Source organism: Cuculus canorus, chromosome 8, assembly GCF_017976375.1.
Source record: "Cuculus canorus isolate bCucCan1 chromosome 8, bCucCan1.pri, whole genome shotgun sequence".
Taxonomy (NCBI): Eukaryota; Metazoa; Chordata; class Aves; order Cuculiformes; family Cuculidae; genus Cuculus; species Cuculus canorus.
This window is the reverse complement of record NC_071408.1, coordinates 27,174,346-27,201,985: the sequence shown is the minus strand read 5'-3', so window position 1 is coordinate 27,201,985 and position 27,640 is coordinate 27,174,346. Positions and strand designations below refer to the sequence as shown.

At 40.5% G+C, this 27,640-nt stretch overlaps 1 protein-coding gene across 1 annotated transcript in view; it reads right to left on the bottom strand.

Moving 5' to 3' along the window:
- Positions 1 to 27,640, bottom strand: part of EIF2B3 (eukaryotic translation initiation factor 2B subunit gamma) — a 106,040-nt gene that overhangs the window by 58,500 nt on the left and 19,900 nt on the right. Inside the window, exons 4-5 of the mRNA XM_054072947.1 lie at positions 24,328 to 24,487; positions 18,597 to 18,708 (exon numbers count right to left, since the gene is read on the bottom strand). Coding sequence (XP_053928922.1) covers positions 18,597 to 18,708; positions 24,328 to 24,487 — 272 coding nt within the window. The remainder of the gene's footprint in view (positions 1 to 18,596; positions 18,709 to 24,327; positions 24,488 to 27,640) is intronic.

Sequence of the window (27,640 nt, the reverse complement as noted above, 5' to 3'; positions counted from 1 at the left end):
TGCTGATGGCTGCATGGCCAACTCATCCCATGACCTTATATAAAATGTCTTTCTTCATCTTGTTTCAGCTTCCCCACACGAAAACGAGAACAGCAGTGATTCCTCACCCACCCCAAGTTCAAGGAGTGCTCCCTGGGGGTGCACAGCCACGTTGCTGGATGCACGTGCATCCATCTAGGAGCACAACAGACACAGCTGCTGGGGAAAGCACTTCCTTAAAGGTGGTTTTAAGGGTCTTCTCTGCCATAGTGACTGCTAACAACTGTAGGAAATAATCCAAGGGCCGGGATCCCCACAGCCCCCCGCCCCTTTCTCTCTTTCCTTGTCATCCACTGAAAATACAGAGAAAATGCAAATATTTTATCCTAGACACTTTCATACCAGACGCGAGTCTGCTACAATACCTCAATTGCTCTGTAGAAACTGGGAGAGCAAAAGAGAGAGACCAAAATGATAATAAGTCTGGAGTTTGGTATGAACAGAAGAGAACACACTGCGAAGGAGGGCGGGAACTGCCAGAGACATTATTAATAGGTTTTACCCTTGAGCTCTGGCAGCTACTTGTTCTATACACAGAGGAAAAGGATTAATCAAGCCCTGCATGTAAAGGTTCTTTCTGTGACGTGCCAAAATATTTAAAGCAGTATATACAAAGTGTAAGCCTTATTATTATACACATTCAATGTAATCATCTTATGCTACAGTTAAGTCCAGGATGACAATAAAGTAGATTATTGTGCACTATAACCAATTCAATTCCAACACAACAGGACATGGCTTAGTCACTTGGTTCAGATCTGGTATTTGAGCTTATTTTTCTTATGCTGGGCTAAACTGTGACTTAAGAGATTTAATCAAGCTTTGGGAAATGCTTTCTTTGCTAAAGAAGGAGAAAGAACTAAATGTCTGCACCTGGCAACCCTAATAATTTCCAATTTTCAGCTCATTTTGCTTCATGGCAATTCACCTTAGTAGATAATTGTTCCCTAAAATCACCAGGGCTGGAAGGATGACAACACATAAGACGAACAAGTTTTAAGCAAACAACTAAAGCTGGAGAATTATAGAGAGGCTACTGAAGAACAGCAGCTCCTGCTGATCCCTCCTACACCAGTTCCCAAAGGCCTAAGCATCAGACACATGATATATTTTCTCAAATAAAATAATTACAGTAAATGCATGGGAAACAGTGTAACTGAATACTGGGTCAAAGCTATAGGTCACTGGCAATATATGGCTTAAACACAGCAAGGCTGCCATGATTTCGTCACTGGCCTAGACTGGTGACGTGGGTGACACTCGTGGCTAGAATGTAACAGCCAGGATCTGCAATGTTTTGGGATCCAAGGTAATCACATACCTTCAGACTACTTAGAGCACATGGGCAAAAAGAAATCCCTCCTCTCTTGACCTTAAATTCTAAGTAAAAAAAAAAAAATGGAAAAAACAAAGTGGAAATAAGCATTATAGAATGGTTTGGGTTGGAAGGGATCTTAAAGCTCATCCAGTTCCAGCCCCTCTGCCATGGGCAGGGGACATCTCCCACTGGATCAGGTTGCTCAAAGCCTCATTCAACATGGCCTTTTACTTCATAGGATCCACAAGCAGGACAAACCAAAGCTGTCACACATATGTTTGGATTTGCAATTGTAAGAAGCTTTCCAAGTTCCTGATGAAAACCACCAATTTCTGCACCATGAGTTTATTAAAATCAAAGATTCCTCTTCAAGGCTGTTACTGTGCACAGGCCGTGCCCGATCACCAACATCCCTTTGCTAGGATCTTTGCTTGACAAGCAAATGGGCTCTGACAACAGAAGGTGTGTGTTCATGAGTCTTTCTTTAGAAGATATTTGCATTCGAAACAGTTTAATTTCATGGGACTGGAAAACAGCCCGACAAGTGTCCAACGACAAGTCATTAGGGGTAGCAGGAAGAAAAGAGGGAGAGAATAGAAGAAATAAAAGAGCAATACATGGTGACTGTTAGACAAAGCAGCATCTGATTTGCTCCCAGCACTTATAGTCCAGAAAGCAAGAAGACATGAACTTTGAATCCAAAGACAGGAAAAATTTTAAATCACGAAAACCTACCCAAATCCAGCCTCTGTAGGATGCCCTCTGCAATAAACCCAGCAATGCTCATTTCCTTCATCTGTAAGCGAATTACACTTAGCTCCTGCTCCTCAAGAGTCTATGGCTTCCTCAGCTGACGCTTTGACCCGTGTATCCTTTTGATTTCCCACTGCAACCTACGCTTCTGTCTCACTTTCGCTTCATGACAAGGTTTTAAGTTGTACCTATTCACATCTCGGCTCTGCTGATACCCGGGCACTTCAGCGTTTGGCAATACAGTCACCACACTCCATCCTGACAAGATCCCAACGACTCCAGCTGTCAAATATTAAGGCAGATAATGAAAACAGATTTGTCTAAGGTGTAAATTAAAATGGGCACAGAACTTGGCGCTGCAGAGTGAGCCTGGCAGTGAGTGCCAGGACACAGGCTGCTCCACATTTCAGGAATGCTGTATGGCTACACAGAAGAAAAAGACATTTTAGGGTAAAATGTTTGCTGATATCTTAAGTGTAGACTTGATGAATCCCGCTTCCCTACAGAAAAACAGAGGGGCTTCCTGACTTGGCTAACGTAGCATTCTCTTTGTAGAATGACAGAATTTAAAACCAAAGACAGACTGAAGCTACTTGCAGACGTCTCTCACCTTTTCAACCACAATGAACTTCATGAGTAATTTTAATAGATAGCTGGTGTTTCATAAAACACCCTAGAAATACCGTAGGATGATGACTGTAAGTACCAGGAGGACAGGGTGGGGGGAGAGGAAAAAAAGACAAGACACAGAGAAAATTTATTGTTACCACGAGAAGAGCTAAACATCCACCCGAAGTCCAAATCTGCATTTTTTTAAACAAGTAATTACAGTGGTTACAACCACACTAGATTAGTTTCTGGTTACACCAGATTACTCATGATTTTAAATCTCCAGATTTGTTAATAGCTATAACAGAAGTTGCTGCCTCACATTACGGTATGAAACTGCGCTTAGACCTCAAATGTTTTCAGGACTATGCTAAAGTTGGAGCTATATAGCATTAATCCCAACTGAACAAAAATGTACATTGCACAAAGCTGGATTTCAAAACAACTTTCTCATCTTCCACTCATTACTAGGACCTGAATAACATCTTAAGGTTGGGCCAGAGGAATTTCACTCCTTTCAACAGTGATAAAACAGCAGTTAGAATATTGCAGAGAAGGGAAGAAAATACTGGTGAAACCAGTGCTGTGAGATAGTATTTTGAGCAGTGGGTTACCTTCTGTCCCTGTGATGGTCACTGCTGGCTGAAAAACTTCACACCAACAAGAGCGCTGTTCTGCACAGCCCAGCAGGTGATAACTCACTGCAATCTGTAAGTGAGAGCTGCCTTTATAACGAGTATGAGATGGTCACTGCTCATTTAAAACAAAAAAACAACACATGCTTGAAGGAGAAGCTGTCTGAACAGCTAATAAGACACTTGCTCATCTGTGTATTTTCAAAACTTAAATATTCTTTTTGAATTTCAGCTGTAGTTATAAAGTCCATTTTTTGGCCAAAATTAGCAAGTATTTTATTGCCGTGATACGGAGACATCAGCACACTACTCGTCTGGAGACAATGTGGCTTCGGCAGTGAAATAGAAAGGAGAAATGTCATCGATCTAGACTTCAGTGATCCCTAACAGAAGCAACAGTAGCTGCTTCGCCCCTGATGACAAGGTGGTATTGAAAAGCAAGAATGAAGACAGCAGCCTCTGTGGCTTCCGCCACCTGGGATAGCGAGTTAAACGTCACAGCCTAGAAGCAATAAACCGGCCACAGCAAGTTACAGAGGTTGGATGCCTCCATAATTTGCTCTTAGAACAGCTCTCTGTACAAACACTAGAATGGCAACAAATCCAGTCTTTCCCCTTTTCAAGATTAAACCCATGGTAGGACAATTTCCTCATCTTGAAACACTTAGCCTAACAAGAAGAAAAAGAAAACGAGTAGTGGATGACCTGAAGATTATCATTTACAGTTCTACGCCAACCCCAGATACTATTAAAACAAAACAACCTCTATTCCCTTCTTGCTAGGAAGACCGGGACTATTCTGTCTGTGGTTGTGGACTGCTTCAGTGTTATCCAACTGCATAAACGAAACTAGTGTCAAAAATAAGTTTTAAATGACTTGAGGTTTATAGGAATTAAAGAAGGAAAAATTAAATTTGAAACTCTGCTTGTTTACTAGCACTAATTAAATATGCCAGATTTCTGGGCAAGCTTCCTAGCCTGTGGCTACTACGTTACTGGATTGTAAAACAGTCAACAAGTATATGAGTACAAAGCACAAATACAATAACAGAAATTTCATGTTCAGTCCTGCCCATAGTTTATAAAGAAAAAAAAGCATTAGAAACAATCTGTACCCATGAAGACCTGTGCTAACCCTCTAGACCATATTAGTAATATAAAAAAGCGCCAAGTCTACAATCGTTGCTTTTGCATAGAACAGTTTGAAAAAAAAAAAACCAGAGAGAGGTAAGAAGCAGTAAGCACAACCCGAATGAACAGGAAGCCTTAAGAGACTGGTTTACATCTAAAAATCCCATGCTTCTGGGCTCTGCCTTCAAAATAATTTGCTATTAAAAATAAAAGGGAGTTTTTGCACTTCAGCAGAAGAAGTGGGTCTGATTATTCACACCATGGAACAGTGTGAATATAGTACTGCTCACAAATAGATTTTATAATTATAGTAGGAAGAAATTCTTCATGCTGAGGGTGGTGAGGCCCTGGCCCAGGTTGCCCAGGGAAGCTGTGGCTGTCCCATCCCTGGAGGTGTTCAAGGCCAGGTTGGATGGGGTTTGGAGCAGCCTGGTCTGGTGGCAGGGGGTTGGAACTGGACGGGCTTTGAGTTCCCTTCCAACCCAAACCATTCTGTGATTCTATATTGGAATTCACGTGTAAACAGGTTCCTTCTGAAGAGCTAGAATTTCACGTTTAATGGGAGCAAGGGCCATATCCATAATCATGCAGTCCATTTAGACTCTAAAACTCCTAAGACAGGTATTATCTTTGCATTCTACATTTTAAAGGAATCAGCACAATGAACTTATGGTCTATAAGAATGCAATAAACCAACCCAGAAAGAGCAAACTAAAGCCAACCTCAGCTAAATGGAGCCTCTGGAGACTGCTCATCTCAGCATGCAGCTGCAATGAAACAGAATAAAATGCAGTGGTGCCTGCATCGTCTCCAGGCAGGCAGAAGCAGTAGGAGAACAGCAAGATCCCATGGCCTAAATGCTGTTCTTTGTACATCCCTCTTTCAGGAAAAGCTCCCAGTTTACTTTCCCTGGTTCAGCCATTTCTACAAAAGCAGCAAACATCTCTTAATGAAGAAACACTTGAGGACAATTTGCTACTTTGACAGTTTTACAATGAAGGGCCTTTCAGAGCAACTCAAATGAATGTGTGTTCTCTTGCTCAGCTTTAAGGAAACCAGGAATTATACTTCAATAAAATTTCAGCCACGCAAATATTCTGCTATAAAAAGAGGCATAAACATATACCTCTCCAAATTCCAGAATCGCGCACATGAGGCAAAGGGAAATGATATAAAAATAACTAGGTTTTTGTTTACATCTCAGATTTACAAGAGTAATTCCAGAAACGAAGTCCTTCCACAGAGGCATTGATTTAATTAGCCAGCACAGCACACACTTTACTTGTATTTGGATCTCTGATGTGCATTGATAAAAAAGAAACAAACACATAATGGATACACACAAAATAATTTACAAAACTTTTTTTATGCCCAGGTGCAGGTAAGAATTCTTAAACACACTTTCCTGGGCTCTTGCTTATATGCAAATGATGCTTTTTTAATGTACACAGCTATGTATGTTTTCAATTAAAAATGTGACTGTATCGATTGGATCATATATTCTTGCAAACCAGCCAAAATCCAAACACAAACTGAAGGCCTGAAGGAATTTCTGAAAGTACAAACTCCACAGCACCACAGTTCTACTTCTGGCAAGGAGAATCACCTCTCCTTTTGAAACAAAGCTAGAAGTGACAGCAGGGTGTAAAAACACGCTGTCATTCAGTATTGAAATAACTACTTTAATGAACAACACTCAGAAATCATAAAAAAAATGTAATCTGTGAAAAATAGGTAATTTGTACTTACTAAGTAAAGTAAGCACAAAATGATCAAGTAACAGAAGAGCATTTGCTTTTTACTTTTTGATAACTGCTAATTTCAACTTTTGGGTCTTACTACTCAACCAGCTGACAAAATTAGTTCCTCACAGATGTGAGGCAGGATCATTTTCAGGACACAAACACTGGCAGTGAGGGTGACATTTTTACCTAAGGTAACATACAGGACTACTAAGAGTGGGTTCACATACACTTTTTTCACTGTATTTTGATCTAAACTAGTACAAACTTCCTCTGGCTGTCCTTCCTCATGTTAGATTTAAAAGCTGAAAGATAACAGAATTTGGGGAATAAATATTTGACTGAGAGTGTAAGTAAGAAGATCCACTTCTGGAGATAGCATGCAAGTTCAAGACAGACCCTACCTGCAAGGAATGCTTCTGAAGATGAGCAGATTTCTCCTCCCTGAAATTTCACATAATTCTCCATTGCTGCGGCTCCACCAAGCCTGCAGCGAGCAGGGATCAGCATTTTAGACCAGTAAACTTCCATTTAAAAATCAGATCAGCCTTTACAAAGATTTGGCCCAAACATCTTTCACCTGCATGCACTGCAGTTGGCCTTGACTCTCCCTCACATGATTGGTTGTGACCTCAGACCACTACAGCGCAGCAAACCTTCCCGTAACCCCCACTCATTTCATCTGCTGACATGCTGAACAACTCTGTTCAACTTTCACCTCTTCACCACACTGTAACTTTTCAGGCACCAACTCATGATGAAAACCACTCAGCAGCTACACGTCAGCATATCTACAAACCTCAGGAAACAAGAGTATCCTAAGGTATCTGAGATACTTCCATTGAGACTTGAATGAACACTTATAGCCAGTTTTCTTATTGTCATTGTAGGAGGAGCTGAAACCAGCAGTAGTGACACAGGCATGCAGCAGGTAAGAGACTGAAGCCATACAGAAGTCCTCAACAGAACCTGAGAGTCACCTCCATAGGGGACTCAATCCTTTCAGGAAAATCATGAAGTCAGTGACCAGAAAGAGTGTCAAACAAAACTAACCTTTACATTATTGTGCTGCACTCTGTCACTTGAGGACTCATGCTCAGGACTAAACACTTTTCTGAGAGAAGCTCATATCCTTGGAATCCACTACCTTTAAGATGGTGAATCAATCAGTCATGGCTTCAAAACAAAGAAACGAAGGAACAAGAGAAGCAACAGATTTCTTTGCAGAACATTACTCAGCTGTGCTTCAACTCTAGTTGGGCATTTCTGCTCTTCGTGGCTTCCTTGACTCACATGTTCACTACGTTTTTACTTATGCACATGACCTTTAGTGGGGCACTGATTAGCATAGCAATATCACCTTGTTTTATTATCAGAACTCATCATTCAGAAAACATTAACTCTTAATGCACAAAACTTTAATAAAGTAAGTGAAGAAGAAGATTGCACACAGCAGCTCAAATCAACTCAGATCTTTCAAAGCAGATCACTCATAGGAAATTGTCATGCTTCTAAAATGTTTAGGAGAAACGAAAGCAATCTTTGGAGTGATCACCTTCTGAAGGGAATTACTTATCTACTGTGAAAAGTACATTATTTGAAGAACTATAAAAGATGAATTCTTGTTGGATATTTGTATCTTGCTGGAACCTGAAAGTGCTGACCAAATCTGCACATATGGGTAATAACCCCATGATTCTTATCTCCGAATTTAACAGCTGCCATCAGGTGGCCGAACTGGAAGTGGAGAGCAGCAAACAAATGCAAGGATTAAGAAACATAAAACACTGCTTTTTCTCCTTTATTCAGAGTAATATGGATGTGAGACAGCCCAGATGATAGTACTGTTTCTGCACCAGAATTGGCTCCTATCAAGTCCTTCTGGTACCTCCACGGTGTGCCCTGAGCTCGGAGCTGCTCTGCCGGACCAGCTATGCCACGGCTAAGCCAGCCCGGCGCTGGCAGCAGTACAGCCGCTCGTGTGTTAGCCCAGGTGCACTGCTATGAGCTCTGCCAGACTCAAACCAGCATTAGTAAAAACAGTTCATGTGCATGCAAGGAACCTCCTATCTACCAATTTGATCTTGTACACTCAGGAGTAGTGGCTTGTTAATACAAAAGAAAACGTATTTCATTTTCCACTGTACATCCAAAGCTTTTGAATGAGAAACTGGAAAACGTACATTGAAAGGAAATTAGAGACAGAGGAGTGATAAGATTACCAATGCACGACAACATAACACACAATAAACTATACAATAATGCATTTAAATACTACTTGGGTCCGACACGCAGAAATGCAAGTGCTGAAACTGAAAATCTAGGTTTAAATATGAGCTGTAGCTCATGCTATACGCAGTGTTACATCAGCTGCTTCCTGCAGGTCATTTTAACAAGTACTATTCCTATTCTAAATGTAGGAAAGCCAACTGTTAATGCCCTGTACTCAGAGCAGCATTTTACATTTACAGTCCTGATGTAAACATTCATGAGTTATGCCCCTGTGAGACAGTAAAGTAATAGTTCGTTCATTTTAAAAAGCAGAGAAAGAATGAGAGACAAACACTAAGTGGACTTCTCAAGGCCACAAAACCAAGTAGAGAAATGAGAACTCCTTGTATATTAATTACAAAACATTCTTAATGCAAATAGGTGATAGCATATCAGTTCCCCTGTTAAATTCTACCCTTTCCTGCACCAGATCACCTGTAGAACAAGAGAACTCTTCCTCTGTAAACACATAGGTTGCTTATTTTAATGGTTCTCTACAACAACCACACAGATTAATGGTTCTGTTTTTCTCCAAAGACAAGAATAGATTACTGAGAAGTAAGGTCAGACAACTTTTCTGCAAACCATTTAAGTCAACAGCTGTCTAGGACATGAGAAATCATTTTTTTACCCTAGAAATAAGGTTATCCCTGACATGTATGAAAGCCTGGAAGCTCTATAACAACCCTGGTATCATAACCCCTTCTTTTCAGCTGAAAAACACCAAGGGCATAGGAAAAACCTGCCAAAGTCTACTTTTTTTTTCAAGTTGCTTCCTTCATATAATAACATAAAGCAGAAAACACCCATTATCCTACTTTCTAGAGCTATCGTGGGGTGCATCCAACACAAACACATGCAAGAGGCATATTCCTTAAATCTGAAATATATACTATTTTCTCAAAGGGCAAGACACAGAAAAAAAACATACCAGCAAGCACTAATTTGTCTCACCAATCTATCCCCTCAATAGCCAGAGGCTACTTTTAACTACACTGACTTAACAAAAGAATCTAAATTGTATAAATCAACGTCTCAATTAACATTTTTTTTAGGAAGAGTTACGGAAGAGAAACAGAATGTAATCATTTGCTAGCACAGTGGCTCCAGAGGTCTGGGAGAGAGTGCGAGAAGAATGGGGTTGAATGTGGGAAGGGTCCATTATTCTTTCAATAGCGTCTGGTGCTGCAAAATATGTGCTTGCATACTTTCCTACTTGAAAAGCTTAAGTCTTCAGTAGCTCCTTGGTCTGGGAAAATGGCAGGCACCCAAATGCTTACCCAGGGATCTAGGAAGGAGATCTACCTGAAGAACAATATTTTTCAAGTGGCCTTAGAAGTGAAAAATGGCTATAAAGAGGACTCTCATTCCCAAGGGATTTTATTCCTTGTGTCTGGCTGCTGTTCGTCAGGTGCAGCTCCTCGCACACATCCCCAGCACATTCTAATGCAAGAATGGAGAGAGGGCCTCTCTGAAAATAATCACACTTGCTGAAAGACCTGCCCTGCATAAATATCTCTAACAACAGTACAAACAGAAAGCAGCCTTCTTGCCCGATACTTCAGCAGAAATTTATGGCACTGCTGGCCACGATTCTGTTATTACTATTCTACCTGGCTAAGGCTCAAAGTCACAAGAGTGGGAATTTCAGAGGTATTTTCAGAAACGCTGTAGCTCATTTAGGGGGGAAAAAAGCACAAAAAAATAAATACCGAATTCTACAAGTGCTGTACCCATACATTAGTGAATAAAGCTATATATTACACATACATGCACACATGTATCAACACATGTACCACAGAGATGGGGCGGAGAAGTCAGGGACACATGTGGCCTCTGAAATGATATTTAATGCTACACCTTGGGAATAATAAAGTAACGGGAAAAAAAATAAAATCAAAGGGAATACTGAAAGACAGTCTCTTGTGCCCTAGCAAACATCACCAGCTGCTGGAGGATTTATATCCAGAAAAACTAGAAGCTGAGCTTTACCTTGAATTTTTCTCGCTTTCTTACTGGTTTGCTTCCAACTCTCATAGTTTAATGAATGTCCATCCGCCAATCCTTTTCTGTCTGAAGGCCCCAAATTATTCCCTTTTCAAATCTCTCTGTACTGACTGACCCAGATTTTTTTCAAAATCTTGAGCTTCCATTACCCTCAATTATGAACATTGCCCCTCGCGAGTCTTTTTAAAAGGTTAAGGGATTTCAAAATGATTGACCCAAGTAATACCAACAGCTACTGCCAGCCAATACACAGGTACGCAGGCACATATCAGTTATACTTAGGCTGAGTAACTACGCAAAATACAGCATTCTGCATTGCCAGTTCACAGTTCAAGGTCTAAAAGCCTTCTCCTCTCAATTCCTGACACAGTATTTCATATTTGGTGGCTCAGGAAGGAGAGAGACCTATAAGAAATCTCTAAGATGCATGGATAGGAAGTTTTACTGCTTGTGAAAGGAATCTCTATCTTCTCCACCGGGGGAAATGGTGCAAGAAATTTGATGAAGAAAGGAAGGATTTAGAGCCAGAGAAAAGCAGGATTTCTCAAAGCAGAAACGTAGAGGATATGCTGCCCTTAGGAATAGATCTCTGCTATTTACTCGATCTACTGGAAGAACTCCCGGGGAGCACGTCTTAGCAAGAGAAAGGAAAGTTCGCTATGCTCTTCATTTCCTGTGTAATTCCAGAAACTGCCAGCACAATGCCGGTTGGGGAGAACCACACAACGGCTATTCAAGAGGGAATTCAGCATTGTATTCAGAATGAATGGAAACATTTTGAAAGATACATATTTGCTGCGAGGAAAGTAGAATGTGAACCCAATCAGGATCGCGGGCACGCACACACCTTCAACCTGCTACTTGTATATTCTGACTCCTTCTGTTCTGACTTTCACAATATTCTTAGCAGTGCCAAACATCACGGTAAATCCCTCCCAGTTTACAGCTCACAGTAGCCACGAAGTAAGAGTAATAAATCAGCACTAAAAATATTACGCAACTACAAGTTCAATTGATACCAAGTGTAGCTAATTTTAATAGAGAGGCTATTCCTTCTATGCATCCCTGCAAGTCAGTGTTTTGGGATCTCAATGACCAGGATGAAGGAAAGGCTCTTCAAAGTCCGGCTTTCTTAGAATAGACTAAATGAATGGTTCCTTGCAAAAATCCCAAGGGTATTTCCCTCTAGCCCACTGCAAAAATCTTCTACGAAGCATGACAGTTTAAAGGATTAAAAAACCCCAACAGAAGAGTAAGGGAATCACAAGGTTTAGTTGGGCTTGGGAGCCAGGACCTCAGCCCCAAGCAGAATCAGACCTTTTAACTGAAGAGGAACAGTCACATGCCTCATTTCACCCTTACTTTGCTTTAAACTAGGCTGTTTCCTCCCCCCCATATTCCACATTGGCTGATAAATTCCCCAACGGCGGGTGTTAACTAACTCTGCATTCCAGTCTGCTCTGCGTCATGGAGTTCCACATCCCGCTGATGAGGAACACATGGCGGACATGTGGTAGGAGAGAGCCTGACAGCGCTTGCACAAGCAGGGATAACTCCTCTGACCTTTGGCTTTTTTTTTTACCTCTGTACCATCCCAACAACACAATGAGGAGTCTGTGCCCCTACATCACATACTGGTCATTTTGGGATCACCGGACACAAGGTGAAACCTCAAGGTTTCAACAGGCAGAGATCTCGAGTACGCACTATGGCTGAAAATATGTTACGAGCAAATAATTGATCATTCTGTGTCTCGCTCCTAACCTGACCATTCCGAGGAGGTTTTTGGTGATACAAGTTACACCTGGATCAACTGGGATAAATACGTCACAAGAACAACTTGTGACGGCTACATTTCCCATCAACTCTGCAAAATGAACGAACTCACAGTGCTGCTAGAAAATACACAGTGGCAACTCTATTAAAATACTAAGACATCTTTAGACCGTTTGTCATCTTTTCAAGACCAAAGCCTGGTTTAGAGTAACAATGAGATCCAACTTCAGCATTGTCCAACCTGATGACTCATCCAGAGCACTGCATTTACCAAATCACATGGACTCGAGGGTGTCCAAGCAATACAGTCAGCTCTTCTTCCTTTGAAACCTCCAAAAAGTAAAACTGAATCACAGGCTGAGGGCTGGTCTGAGACCCCAGCAGACAGACAGACAGACAAATGACTAACGACAATCCATGCAACATACATTTACTGACGATTAGTAATCAAAAGCTGAGCCTCATACTCTTTGCTTTTAGTCTTACGCATGCTGTAACGCTGGCAAAAATCCTGCAGTAAAGCTAAATCCGTTGCCAATAAGTCTTTCTGTAGTTACATTCAATAGAAGTCCTTGTGAATATTCCAGACTCTAAGATTCATGACTTCTTACCTGTACAAGCTGTCAAGACATGGCTTGACCTTTCTCTTATAAATAGGACCTGGATATGTTGTACATTCCTTTCAACCCCCCTGCAATTAATGAATAAAATACCATGACAGCAGCAAAACAAAATAAAATCCTGTGGAAGCAACAGCATTAAAATCAGTAACAGCAATATATTCTTTAAAGTATAAAGTCAATGTCTCACAAACTGCTTTGGTAGAACGTTCACATTTATTACACAAACAAAACATATAAAAGCACTAAATTTAAATGTTTTCCTTGTATTTGGCTACATCCATTTCAGAAACAACAAACAGTCTTAAAAATACTCCATTTCTGAAGTTGAAGGCTACACTCATTCCCAACATATTTACAGAAAAAGCAGAGCAAGTTGAGCAAAGTTTAAATGCATAATAAAAAGGGCAAACTTTCTGGGCAAATGAATGTCTTTTAGTTACAGCAGCTACTCTTAGAGAACTGAGTACCTACTGAACAGGCAAGACTGCCAAGGGCATCTTGAGAACATCTCCCAACCCATGGTTTAAACAGCAAGCCACAGGCCAACCTCTTTTTCTGAAATGTTCGGCAAAATCCTCTTTTGTACAGAAATATGATTAAAGCTACACCAACTTTTTTAAAGTGTGGTTATAGCCTGAGAAGTTAGCGTGTAAAAATCATAGCCTCTTATTCAATAGACTTTGTCCTTCTGTTTTGATTCAGAGTCAGAACCACTTGCTTTACTAGCTAAAATAACTTTTTACAACTTTCTAAATTCCTACTAGTACTGTGAAACCAATTCAGTTCTGGGAAGGGGAACCAGATTTTTTTCTGGCTTGTGCATCTGCAAGAGAAGTATACCTAAATCAACACAAACAATTTCTATTTTTGTGATGGAAGAGCGAAAAAGAGCCTGACTTATTTTCTTAATCCTAGTCAGAAAACTTAATTTATTAAAAGAGCAGATCTGGAGTAACTGCAAGAGCGGATCTGGAGTAACAGGAAAGATATGAAGATCTACACATCCCTCTTAAAGTCACATTTTAGAGAAAAAAATAAATAGCCAACATCATTCCATGGTATTCATCAAAATACCACTTGAACACAAAAGAAACTTAGTATCACAAATTTGCTAATAGTGAAAACTAATGATTTCTCCAGTAGGAGAACACCATCAAGGGTAATACATGTGTGTTCATCCTTTAGACAGCTTAGTCCAGCAAAGAGGTTTTGCCCCCTGGTCTGCCCTGAGTAGCTCCTCAAGATTGTCCTGCTGACCTGGGCTACTGTTTCCCTCCTTTCCGTACCAGCTGGCACGGCTTGTGGGGACCGCTCCCTAATGCACCAAGTAAATGAACCAAGTTATCAAAGTCCTGCTGTTTAATCTATTAAAAGGAATGCAACTCATCTTAACACGGAGCTGATGTAGTACTCGCTCATACATCCAGCTGTGGGCAAGCTGGATGTGGTGGCCCCCTTCGCTAGCACAGCTGGAAGAGGGTATCTGCCCATAATCTAGTTTTGGATGCTTCACACAGTGGAGCATCTGTCTCTACCTGTGCCACTTCCAGCCTTTCTCATGGAATTAGATCTAAAAAACCCCAAAACAACAAAAGAACCACCATCGGAGTGGCAGAGTTTTTCAGAGACACTGGTTTCCCAAGGAGGGCGGTTTCAGAGAACAGAAACACTAAGGAAGTTGCAGCATGTTTATATAGGATCCATTTATTTAAAACAAATTATCAGCAGAAAAAAGGGCAATATCCCAAGGCAAGAGAAAGGAAATCAAGTGTATCAAAGCTATTCCTAAACTCCCATTACCTACTCATTCGGCAACATCAACTTTTAAAATTATACTACATCATTCATTTTTACTCTCAGGATGCACGGGGGAAAGGAAGAAAAAACTCCCCGCCTTGTACCCCCTGTTTTTATTAAAATATCTTAAAACCAGATCTGTATTGTTACTGCAAGGTTACGAATGTTAGTACTGTATATATTTATAGATGAGGTATTCCTTTCTGTCTGAGGCACATGAGGTAATAAGTAGCTGGAATTGTCACGGTGATTTATGAACACATTCTCTAGGAGAAGCCCTGCACCTGCGTCTGTGCAGACAGAACACCCACGAAGGCTGAACTCACCCTTACGCAGCCCACAAGATCTTAAAAGGAAATGCTCCAAATTTAGACCTGCTCCAACAGGTGTCTTTTACTGTCTCACTTTGCATGACCATAAATATCAGAGGTGGAGCAAAAAGCTTCCCATCCATTGTAATCGTGCTTTGAAAACAAATACCTTTGCCCCCTCTGAAGGCAAAGGCAGCAGGTATGGAATTCTCATCATTTCCTCACTCCTTCATCCTGCCAAGACCCAAGTCAGAGAGATGTCACCGGCAAAATCAGGCTCAAGGGATGAGCACATAACTTCTTTTTTTTCTCTTCAAAGGGCCCTAAGCTGGCTCTGAACCTCCCCCAAACTGTATTTCTTTCATTCCAGTATCTCATCTTGTAGCTATCTGCCAAAGTGAATGACATGTACAGGCTGTTCATGGCTTTTTATAAGCTCCCATTACCCAAACAGGGAACCATTTCCTTGAAAACGTTTTCCCCAGCAACATAAGTCTCTCTAGGCACACCAATAAATTTGTCTCTTGGCCCATCCTGATGCACAGCAAAACGTGCCTGGATGGATGTACCTGATACTGTTTTGCACTTGTTTACTGGAGGCAGGATGCTACCTGTGGGACTTGTCATCAGGGTGATTAACAGCACAGGAGAAAGAAAAAAGACAATTTTAACTGTCGAGTGGAAAGCTTTGTCAGATTTGTTCTGGCAAGCTAAGCAACAAAATCCAGGCTCCTTTCTGTGGTGTAACAAGCAGAGGCATTCTCAAAACCAAAAGGGTTATCCACAACTCAAAAAACCCCAAACCAAACCAAATCGAAACAACAAATCCAGAAAAGAAACCCTAACCAAACTGAGAAAGAGAAGAACATATACCATGATCTCAGAAATCCTATTAAAATGTTTCATTCTAACACTTCCATTACTACAAAATGCCTGAGTCAAGAGCAAATCAATATATAACACTCAACAGGTACTCGGCAGAATGTGTGTTTTCCCTGTCCCTTCCCACCAGCTGGTCTTTTACGGCAGGAAAGTGAAGAGCGTGAAATGCAGTGATAGGAAGAAGGCAAAGGTCAGGAAAAAGGTTTTTCTTCAAGGAATTAAATTAGCGTTCTACAGCTTTGGATGTTTTGTCAACACAACTTCCCTCCTGTGAGGAGGGGAAAACAAAGGTCCTTTGAACCATTTCTGTATGGGATCTAGATTTTTACCAGTAACAAGATTCCTAGCTTTAAAGAAAAGTTCATCTTCCCTCTTCCCATTCCTTTCACCACTCCCTCCCTGTCCCTCCTTCTACCTCCACCCTTAAAGAGGGGGAGCACTGAAGGAGTTCTAGAGTTCATGTAACAAGACCACCATAGTCCTTCAAAGAGACCATTAAAAGCAAAACAAACAAAAGCAACACCCTTAAGATGTCTATTGTATTGTACAGAGCAAAAAATTAGTGTACTGGAAGCTCTCCCACCTTGCCACAAAGTCTATTATTTCATCAAAACAAAGTCCAGAGATCAAGAAACAGCCAATATGGTAGCTGAAATTCAGTCAATTCAAGTGATCCATGAAGAAAAACGAGATCAGGCTTGCTCTTTCCTTTCCCCCCCCACTCCTCTTTGCTTTACTATGATGTATTAAAAAAAGACTTCAAAGATGATTTTAAGCGTCGCTTTTGTTTCTCACATGAGAAAGTCAGGGCTTGAGCAGGTCTAGACAACACAGCGGTTAAAACATCATTAGCTGCCAACACTTTGTCTTCCTAGTGCTCTTACAGTTGTTCCTACCCTGGAATTGCCTCATTTGGAAATACTTGTTGATTTCCATATACTATTTTGCTTCCCTCACAATTCTCCAAGATGGCAGCTGTAAAACAGAGAGTGCACGAGCATCCACAGCAGGCAGTTTCTGGTGTCAGCGGCTCACCCAGGTGCATACTGGTCCAAAAGTTCTGCCTGATACTTCAAAGCATCTCTCTTTTTTTTCCCCCCTTCTTTTAAACACTTAGCAGATCTTCACCTCTTTGTGCTTCTAGGCTATCTTATCATCCGTAGGCTTTACTTGGAGGTCGGCTAACACTTTACGTTAGCTTTGGTAGCTCTGCATATGGAAATGTAAAACAGACAGGGAGACATACAGATTTTTATTCCACCTGTGTATCACAAACACTACATTTACTAAATCCCAAACAGTTTTGCTCAAGAAGATCTACTGAAGACAATGTAACTGAACAGGTGTTCCTAAAGGCAAAGATAGGCTTGCAGGATAAAGCCTGATTCATTTAGCTATAGGGTAACAGGAATGAGAATCCTCTGGTTAGATGAACCTGTAAAATCAGAGGTCAACTAAGATCACACGTGTTACAGCAATTTTTAAGTCACTACATCATAGCCACTCACTAATGCCAGGAGAAAGCCATAAAGACAAGCCCATCACTAATGGTAGATATAATATTCCTCCGTAGCCCAAGAAAGATCTCTTAGTCTTTGTTTGAATAAAAACACAGAATGCAACACTGCTGAATTTCCTACGCTATACAGATCAGCTGCTCTATATGTACAGAAGGCTTGCCTGCAGCATTGTCCCTGCTGCGCCCAAGAAAAACCCTGGAGAGAGCAGGAACACACTGGGAGTTTTCCATCTCTCTTTCCATCACAGGAGTTAATAGGCTCTTTCCATCACAGGAGTTAATAGGGCTCAGTTCTGACCACTCTCCTTCTAGGTTTGTCCTTAAACCTGGGCAGAAGAGGAGTCCTCTTGCCATGGCCAGATGCAGCACTTCCCTTGCACATGGGATGTTGATGGAAGGATCACACCTAGCGCACACCAGAGTCACTTTCACACAAGAGACTATCTAGGAGCAGACCTCAGATGTCCGTATTCTTTACTTACAAGGTGCATATGGATGAATACACACTACAAAGGATGGCCTCTCAAGGAGCCAGCAGCACTTCCCACAGAACACGGCAGACAACATGTGTCTGAGAAAACTAAAATCACTGTACGTAAGAGTGTAAAGAGCCACAAGCCATCTTTCCTATCATATGAACTACACTGTGCAGGAAGCTCAAATGGATGAATTCGTTAAATACACCACATTAAGTCCCCGGCACAGTTTAATGGTGGATACAGCATGGATTCTCTAATTAATCCTTTTGGGTCCAGAAAGACAGCTTAGGTTTTGTGCCTTGTGTGCATAACAACATCGTGAAATCCTGAGAGCCTCTCTCAGATACTCTGTAAATCCATTTGGGACTCAGCCAAGGAGACTAGCATTTCATTTACAGACATAGGTCTACCAACTTCTGAATCTAAATCATGTTTGAACTATAGTGATACTGGGTCCATTTTAAGGAGAGTTACCTTTTCACCCATTCCTTCTCTTTCCCTGGAATTTTTCACAATAAAGGTATCAGACAAGTCTATCAACTGGTTGTAATGATGTAATGAATAATAAAATACTGCTCCCTGAATGTCGTAAAAGCTACTTTTCTCTGCTTCTCATCGTACTTTTTCTGTAACCATCACTCCTAGTCCACTGTTATTTCCCCCATTATAAGTTCACTTTCTATTACAAGGACTCATAAGCTTACTTCTGAAGGATGGATCTTTTAATGACAAGTTCTTCATCCAAGTCAGCTTCATTAGCCATGAAGAGCAATCTTTTTCCTGTGTCATCCACTCCAATAAAGTCGCGCTGCTCCACTGAAGTAGAAAATCAAACACAATCATTATATAACCCTGTCAGAATGCTAGCTGGAAAGAAAAATGGGAGCGCCAACCACCCCCAAAATATGAAACACTAGGTTTCAGACTAACCCAGCAGTTCAATGAATTGCAAAAGTTAACAACAATAATTATTAACTTCTTTTCAATTACAGTAGCTGATACATATCATGACATTAAAAGCACTGGCCTTGCAAGCTTTTTGCATCCTTTCTATGAAGATGCCAACTACAGGTCCTGACATGCAAGACTCCATCTTGAGCTGTGCTTTCCTTCTCTCTCTCTTTTTCGTTTGTTTTTGTTTGGTTTGTTTTGGGTTGTTTTCTTTTGTTTTTAAAAAAAACCCTGCTACCTTGGTTTACACAACAACAAACCCAAGGCAAGCAGAGAGTCCTACAAAATCCAACTGCTTCTTCGTCATCACAAACCACTCCACATTAGAATTAGGTGGTCTGGAGACAGTTATGATTTCAGTTAAGACATAAACTTCGCAACTCATCTCCTGTTTCAGATAAAGACTGATAGCAATAGAAAATGTAATTACATGCACAAGCATACATGAAAGTAAAGATTATAAGACTCCTACCACTGGTGTTTCTGTGTGGGTTAACTTGATTTAAGTATCTATTTATAAAGCTGCCAACCAAGAGAATACCTAATAGTCATTTATGTTATTGTGGCAATTCTCATCTCCTGCAATGCATGACCGCGCATCAACAGTGACTTTGGTCTACTGTTATGTAAAGCATTTGGTTTTGAACAGGTTTCCATAATGTCTGAATGCAGCGGTGGCAACTTATTCTAACTGGTGCTTTGTAGTACGAGCCATCACTCTGGTGGTAACCATACACTGATCTTTACATGAACACAGGCTGTACAAGAACACCACGGTACGGCTCTAACAAAAACCTCTTTTCTCCCACTGAATACCATTATTTTGGGCCAAACTGGCAAATATTCAGTCTCCTAAGTTCTAAGCCTTTAACCACACTGGAGTAACAGTGCACTCTGCAAGTAGCTAATTCTCTAAGATCTTTTCTCAGCCAAACTATTTTTAACCCTATTTCCCCAGTTCAGCCTCATCCTTTATTTTACTTCTACCTGCTCTTTCTGAGTTACCATGTATCAAAACCACTATTAAATCTAGGCAGCAGTTGAAAGGCCTCCTATTGCCAGTCTTTGATCCAAGTGATCAAACGCACCCTTGGCAGAAATCCCCCCATCCCTTCTCTGAAATTAATCGTACAACAAAAATGCACAAAAATTGGGCTGACCATGAAAACACTGACAAACGAATACTATTGAGATAAAGCTCACTTACTATAAAAACTCAGAAATAAGTCTTGAAAACAGTGCTGATTCTCATGCTAAGGAGGGCGATGAAGTTGAGTAGGGGCTCATCAACCATCGCCACCTAACTGGGATCTCCTGACAGGATAGAAACACAGCAGGGACCAATTTTCCTTGCTCAAGGTACATCTCTCAAAGTTCACGTTGTGGCTGCCCATATTGTGACCATTCCTACAGTAACATAACATACTAGATTGCCATAGTAAAGCTCTATGCAATAAGAAAAAGGGAAAAACAAAACTTGATGGAAACGGGAGCAGGTACATGACTGCCATCAAACCGGTTTCTCCTGCTTGTGTGGATAGGTAAGAAACTGGCAGCGAAACCATGTGAGAGATCTGTATTTAGTTTGTAGCAGATATCACTTTTTTTCTCTGTACACTGGCAATAAATAGCATTACTTCTGTAATTTAGAAAAGACAAAACTTAATACTAAAATCAATTACCCAGAGATACAAGAGTGCTGTCTCAAATCACAACGCTTTACTTAGTGAGGAAAAAATAAAAGGAAGAATGAATACACAACCAGTTTACAAAATCCCTGCAAGGGAAGGATGAGAAAAATGATAAAGCTGAAGTGATGCTAACTAAAAAAAATCATTAAAAGCAAAAAAATGGAATGCAGGATGCGTTTTGCCTTCTCATAATAGATAGATAAACAAGGATTTGACACAACTATTGCAATTTATTAATTACTTTAGATCCCCTTCAATTTTAAGGGCACTTATGACCTAAAGAAATCATGGCATCACAAGAGAATGGAAGTTGAGCATTTCAGTCATGAGAAGAAATAATTTTCAGTTAGGTTTTCTAAAATGCTTTTTAGTCAAATATAATTAATTGACATCTGGGAAAAAGATACCTTTGTAAAAGATTTGGTATCCCCACCCTTTCATTAAAGGGAGAGAATTCACACGATGCAGCCTGCAAGACCACCATGAGGTCTTCTGGCAAACACAGGGAATACCAGTGATGACATGCCTGCTGCTTTCAAGACAAGAAAAACAAGCAGGAAAGAGTCACCATCCCCACCGTTTCTGCCCTTCTTTACACAAAGAAAGGTTCAGACTCTCTTTTCTACTTGATCCCTTGCAGGTCATCTTTAAGCACATGGCTGTTTCTGGGTGTCTGAATTCCTGACACTGTTTATTTGGGTTACTACCATTTACCAGCACTTTGCCTTTTTTTTATTATTATTGCTGTCATGCCTCTTAATGATCAATTAAAAAAGCCAATGACATGATTATAGTCAATATGTGATCCCCTAAATAGAAGAGCCAATAAACTTTACTCTGTAACTTGCAGCTGAATTACATCAAGCATTTCAAGAGCTCATTAGTATGATGTTATAGCTGCATGACACTGAAACTCACGCAAATTTAAAAACAGCTGCTTCTATCACTGTTCTTGAATGTTCAATAACGCCCCAAGAGCAAGAGCTTTGTATTGGACTCCATGTCATATGCAAAATAATAGCCTTGTTCCCCCTTCACAAAAAATGAATGAATTTGTACAAAGAGTGAAACAATAAATAAAGCTGTGAATGTATCTAATGGCTCCTCAGAACTAACGATCCCTTTCCTAATACTAACACTTGCACAGGACACCATGAGAATATACAAACATACACGTCACGATTCAGAGAAGGAGCGAACAGAGCTACATACTAAGAAAAGCTGCCTAACATATTCCATATTAATATCTTTTTTAATGTCTTTAGTTGCCTATAGCCTCATCAAATTTTAACTGCTTGGGATGAAATTTCCAATGCCAATGACTTGCCTTAACAAAAAAATTCGGAAAATTTCAGTGAGAACAGTTCAGTGGCTTCTAAGGTTGAAGACAAAAAGTGTTTAACCTAAGCTTAAACAGTTCGGTGGCCTTTCCCGTGAAAAGCGCTGGTATTCCAGTTCTTGCGAGAAGCAGCACGATGTCCAGTAAGCGCTGCTGACCCCTGTATCAGGAGCGGACTTCTCGCCATGTGAATCTATTAGAAACCTTTGAACAACTGCACTTTCATGTGCTTTTTCAATACTTCTATTTTTACTGCAAAATTTTATTCTTGAAAGGTTGTTTTAATTCCCCAGCTCCTAGAACCGATCAGATAGCAGATGCCATCCAAAGGATTCTGTACCATCAGGTGGGACAGGCAAAGCACAAGCCATGAGGCTCCACAGGTGCGACTGCTCCAGGGGAAAGAGCTTGACGTGTTGTGGTTTCGCAATCTGTTTTTTTTTTTTACAAGGAAATAAAACTCAAACTTAAAAAGGTGAGGGGAAAGAAAAGCATAAAAATGAAGACTCTGCAAGACAAGTTGGAAGAGAAAGAAATCAGTCCCTGAAAACTGACGGAAATTGTGTCTGTCAGTGAAATGATCCCGGACCACAGAGACAGGAATGAGAAGAAATAAGGTGACTATGGGTAGAGAAATGAAGCAGCTTGAGATGAGAAGACAGAAGTGGGACAGGGGATGGGACTGGTAGTGAAAGAGGAGAGTAATATACGAGAAAAGAGAAGCTGGACTCTTGACACGGATCCTTGAAGGAGGAGACTAAGCAAAGAGAACAAGAACAGAGGTCTGCAGTGGCAAGAATCCAATATGATAGAAGAGGTAAGGATGAGCTAGGATGATGTTGACAGCAACAGAGTCAAGTAGGAATGAAAGGCAGGAGCACCTGGTGCTCCTCAAAACGTACTGCCCCTCTCCAGAACCTGGAGAAGAACCTAAAATTCCTGTCTCTGCATTTCTGCTCTTAGCAGATGACTGAAAAAGGGCTGGTTGGGTTCATGTCTCATCCGAGGCAGTTCACAGCAAACAATTTGCTAGAGCTACCCATGACAGCTCAAATAGAGAAGCTTGGAGTGGAAGACTCTAGCATCCAGCGCCACAGAAAAACACTGTGGGTTCCAAAACACTTCCACATAACAGAATGTTAATGTTTTAAAGTTTGGTCTTCTACAGATCTGAGAAATCATACATAAATTTTAACAAGTCATGTAGGAAGACTTATCATACAAAGACAATCATGCAGACATTAAAAAAATAGCAAAATGTGCAACCTGAGCATACATTTGTGAAGAGCCTTCAGATGATCTTGTTTATCCTCACAGACCTCCTTGCCCCTGCCGAGTGTGCTCAGAGCTCATGTATTGGGCAGATCTATGATACTTAACTACAGACCCATTCAAGAATTATAAACAACTCTTGAATGCTCAGGTCTGTGGCTGTAGTACTGCTCTAGACAATGTTTTATTATTACTTGGATTGCCTTTACAAAACCAGGGAGGTTTAGAGCTGTTTGAAGGTCCAAGTCCTAAACGCTTTAAGTCCTACTAACCTTATACTTCACTCCAGAAAATTGTTTCATGCAGTGTTTAAGCAGCTTTCTCTTAAAAACACGTTCCCTCCACTTTCAGACACACGCAGTCCAACTGTTGGCTTGCATTTCATTCCTCTCTCAAACAGTTTGAAGCCAGGCTTTCTTATTCGTATTCCTGTAATGCCTCTGAGCTTTAATCATGGACCAGGACCCACTAAGCTGGCAATCAGACTCAGCAATTTAACAGATATCATTAAAAGAAAATGAGAGGTATGGTATGGGAACAACTGCATGGTATTTAGCACTTTTAGCATATAAATGAAACAGGAATAATAGCCCTGCCCTGCCTTACAGCGGTGCTGTGAGAATAGATACATTAAAGATTAGAAGGCACTAAGATATTATAGTAAAAGTGACATGATAAGCATCTAACCAAATCCTTGAAATCAGTGGGAGTTTTGCCTAGCAAAAGGTTCCTGGATGTGACCTCAAAAGCAGGACCTACCAGGAGAGAGAAGAATGTCTAGAAGCATTTGCTACCCCCTAGCACTGGTGGCTACAGTCGATGGTTAAACTCCCAGCTATGACCTGGCTGATGCTCAGCGCTCTTGAAAAACCTAACGGGTTTAATGTCCATATGTAACAAAAATTTAGGGTTTGATCCAAAACTCACTGAAGTCACCTGGAGATTTTCCCTTAACTCTTGTGAGCTTTGGATCAGAGCCTGCAAGATTACATGAGTCTAATACTTAATTCTGAGCTGGAAAAAAAACGAGTCACACCCCCACCAGGGAATCTGAGGAAAAGCAGGGTATCTGAGACTTTATTATTTCTTTTGCTCTGGCACCAATGACTAAACATATAATTTATACCACTGGTTTCTCTATAGTTTATTAATAAATAAATATATGTATTCTTATCTACATACCTGGCTTTTTTTTTCCTTTCTGTCCTGGTGCCACTTCCGTGGGTTCATGAGTTTTCTTCATCAACATGGAGAGAGTGGCATCATGGGTCCGAAAGAGATCCACAACTTTATATAAATCAACGTCTGTGATCAGATCGCAACTTAACACCAAGACATCAGTCTGCCAAAGAAGAATAAAAACCCAAACCCTTCAGAGATAGAAATGACCTCATATGGATCAGCATTTGAGGACTCAACAACAAATACAGCTCTAAATTTTTTTTTTCCTTTTTACTTTAAAACAAAAAAGCATCTGCCATACTCAACAAGAGTTACTGGTTTTTACTAATTCACTCTTCTCGAGTTCTACTGTTACTTAATTAGTTATTCAGTTAATGCTTATCCAGCTCTGGACCATCAGAGACATCATCTGCTCCTAAGGGAAGGAACAAGGACACAGAAGTCATGACTTTCGGGACTGCCATGAAATTCTGCAGTATTCACAACAGCTACTTTTAGTTACATAATGGTGTAGAAAAGAAATCTTTCTGAAGAAATCTTTTTTAGCTGACTTAGCATCTGGCTACAAACCACTGGAAAAGATATTTAAACTATGTTATTTTACTGGGGGGAAAAAAAAGCAAAGACTATCTAGGATGTGATTTACTCAGTAATTGCACTGCGATGGTGGGCTCCGTTTAGAAATACATTTCCTAAAACCAGCAATACCCCACATAAAAAAAAAAAAAGAGGAAGTTAGGTCCTTCTTAATAACAGGCTTCTATTTAACTTTGATCTCAAAGGATTCCAAAGTGCCTTACAAAGTATTTAAGAGAACTGCCGCATATGTCACAGGAACATTGTCACATATTGAGCGAGACGTAGCAGCTTCATTAACCATGCACAATATCAACCTACTCCGGCTAAAAAACCTCACTTCGGAACAATTTTCTGTATTTCACATGGGTTGTGGAATATGGTGCCAAAAATCCACTAGTTCAGCAATTATCTTCATTTAAACTAATCCTGGCATAATATTTGTGCAGCATGGCCTACAGAAAAGTAGCAAGTTTCCACTTTACTTTTTGTAAATCATCAACCTTCAAAACCCTTCTCAAGAAGATAGTGTTTCTTTCTTGACATTTACCTTTTTCGCTTTCCGTGCTACCATTTGCTATGGTAAGGCCCCCTGCAGAGCGTGACATGGCTTCCTAGCTTTGTCTTTTTAAAACACATTATTTAATAAGAAGAACACTAGAAAATACTTGGTAAAACCTGAGTTAACTCATGGAGGATCAGTAATCCTATTCCAACTTTTGAACACTTGGTTTTCAAAGCAAATCAGTTCAGCATTGACCTTTTATAACAGAATGGTTTATTATAGAAAGGTTGACTTTACAGACTTTATCTCATACTAGGAGATTCCACACTGTAGGTGAGACTAACTGAGGTCTGGTATTTACATTACTTGACAGGTTCTCCTACAAACACAAAGCATCTCACGTGTTTACCAATAAGTCCTTGGAATTCATCACATCACAAACTGTTAGAGCTGCTGATTTGCCATGCTGAGCAAAAGGTCAAGCTCTTCAATTTTCATTTGATTTCTTCCCACTTTACTGAGAAACACCTGGCTGCTTTACAGGAAGGAACAATGAGTAGGTTGAGAATTTTACACATTCAAAATCAGACTTCCATCGTCTCTTTTAACATGTTTTCAAAATGTGTATTCTACATTATGGCTTTGCCCAGCAGAGGTGTTTTAATCATCGCTTCTCTAAAACAAGCAACAAGCGCGCATTGGGAAAAAAAAATCCAACCCACTAAAGCAAGTTGCCTAGCGCTCCAGAGCAGTCCTGCTCCAACACTGCAATGTGTACAAAGTAAGAAAAAAAAATCCTACTTGGTATGGAAGTAAATGTCTCGCTTCGTAACCGTAAATAGTGAAGAAACATACTAAATATCCTGGAAAATCCTGCAAAATTTTCAGATATTCTGTTTTAATAAGGGCACAGGTGAGTTATAATATTTGCAGAAAAAGCCAAACGGTATCCAAGATCCATATAAATAGACCTGTACTTTTCAAACTGAGTTTGTAGAAGGAAGAGATTGCCAGCTTCAGATCTAAACGCATTCACTCCAGTGGTGGAAATAATAATAAAAAGAGAGACAGACAAACTAATGGACTCACCCTAAGGAACAAGCATCTGGACTTGTAAAACAAACCTTTTAATTATTTCACATTTTACTAAATGCTTTATTCCATCACTATAGCGAAAAACCCAACACACGTTTCATAGTTGTGAACAGGCTCCTGGCTTTTTTCTCCTCACTATAGGACAAGCTTTTTGCAAAAACTGAATGCAAGACCCCTGAGGAGCATACGGGAACAGAACCACCAAATGTCTGGTTGCCATCTGTTCTACCCATTTACTCTCCCAATATGTAAATAAACGTCAGTGAGCACAGGGACCAGTGAAACACACAGTTGCTCTGTAAAGCCCACATTTCTGCCTCTCCTCCTGATGAGCAGAGCAGTGGCCTCAGAAGCACGCTGAGAATACACCATGAAAGGCTCTTTTGGGACTCGACAGCCTCCCCTTTGAAACACACCCCCCTCATAAATAAAGCCCTCACTGTCTAATGGATGCACTTTTTTCCAGTGTACAACTTCTGAACGAATAAACTAATGGCTGAATGAAAAAATAAACTATCCTAGAACCTCAGCAGAAATGTGTGTTTTTCTTTACGTTTTTAGGGTGGGTGTAGAAGAAAGAAAATAAATGGTAGAGCTTGTGGGTTTTTTACATATATACATGCCAAATAAATACAGTGCACCTTTCCCAGGGAGCCACTGATACAAAAAAAGAGGAGTACGTACTTACTACTCGCACTCATGTGCTAACAAGGGGTATGTGAACATACTTGACTTCATGAATTATGCAAACACCTCAATACACACACACATACACCTCTTAATGAAATACATGTAACAATGATTACATCAACCCCAAACTATTATACAAACAGACGATAAGAATCAACATGAACTGATTAAAAAAACCCCAGCAAGCACACACCCCAAGCAGAACCACTGCAAACGAAGAAAAGCGCATGCACAAATGCACTCTCAACACCCCTTACAGCCATGGGAAGGACAAGGCAAGTTCTTAACTCAAGCAGGACCACTGAAGGGATGGGGCATGAAACAAATGCTTGGAATTTCTGGCATCCTCCTGCTCTGCCAAACTCTGTATGTGCCATTTTGTTTACTACTTTTTATGACACAGAGAAGCCCTCGCCACAGACCAGGGCTCTACCACAGACGACGCTC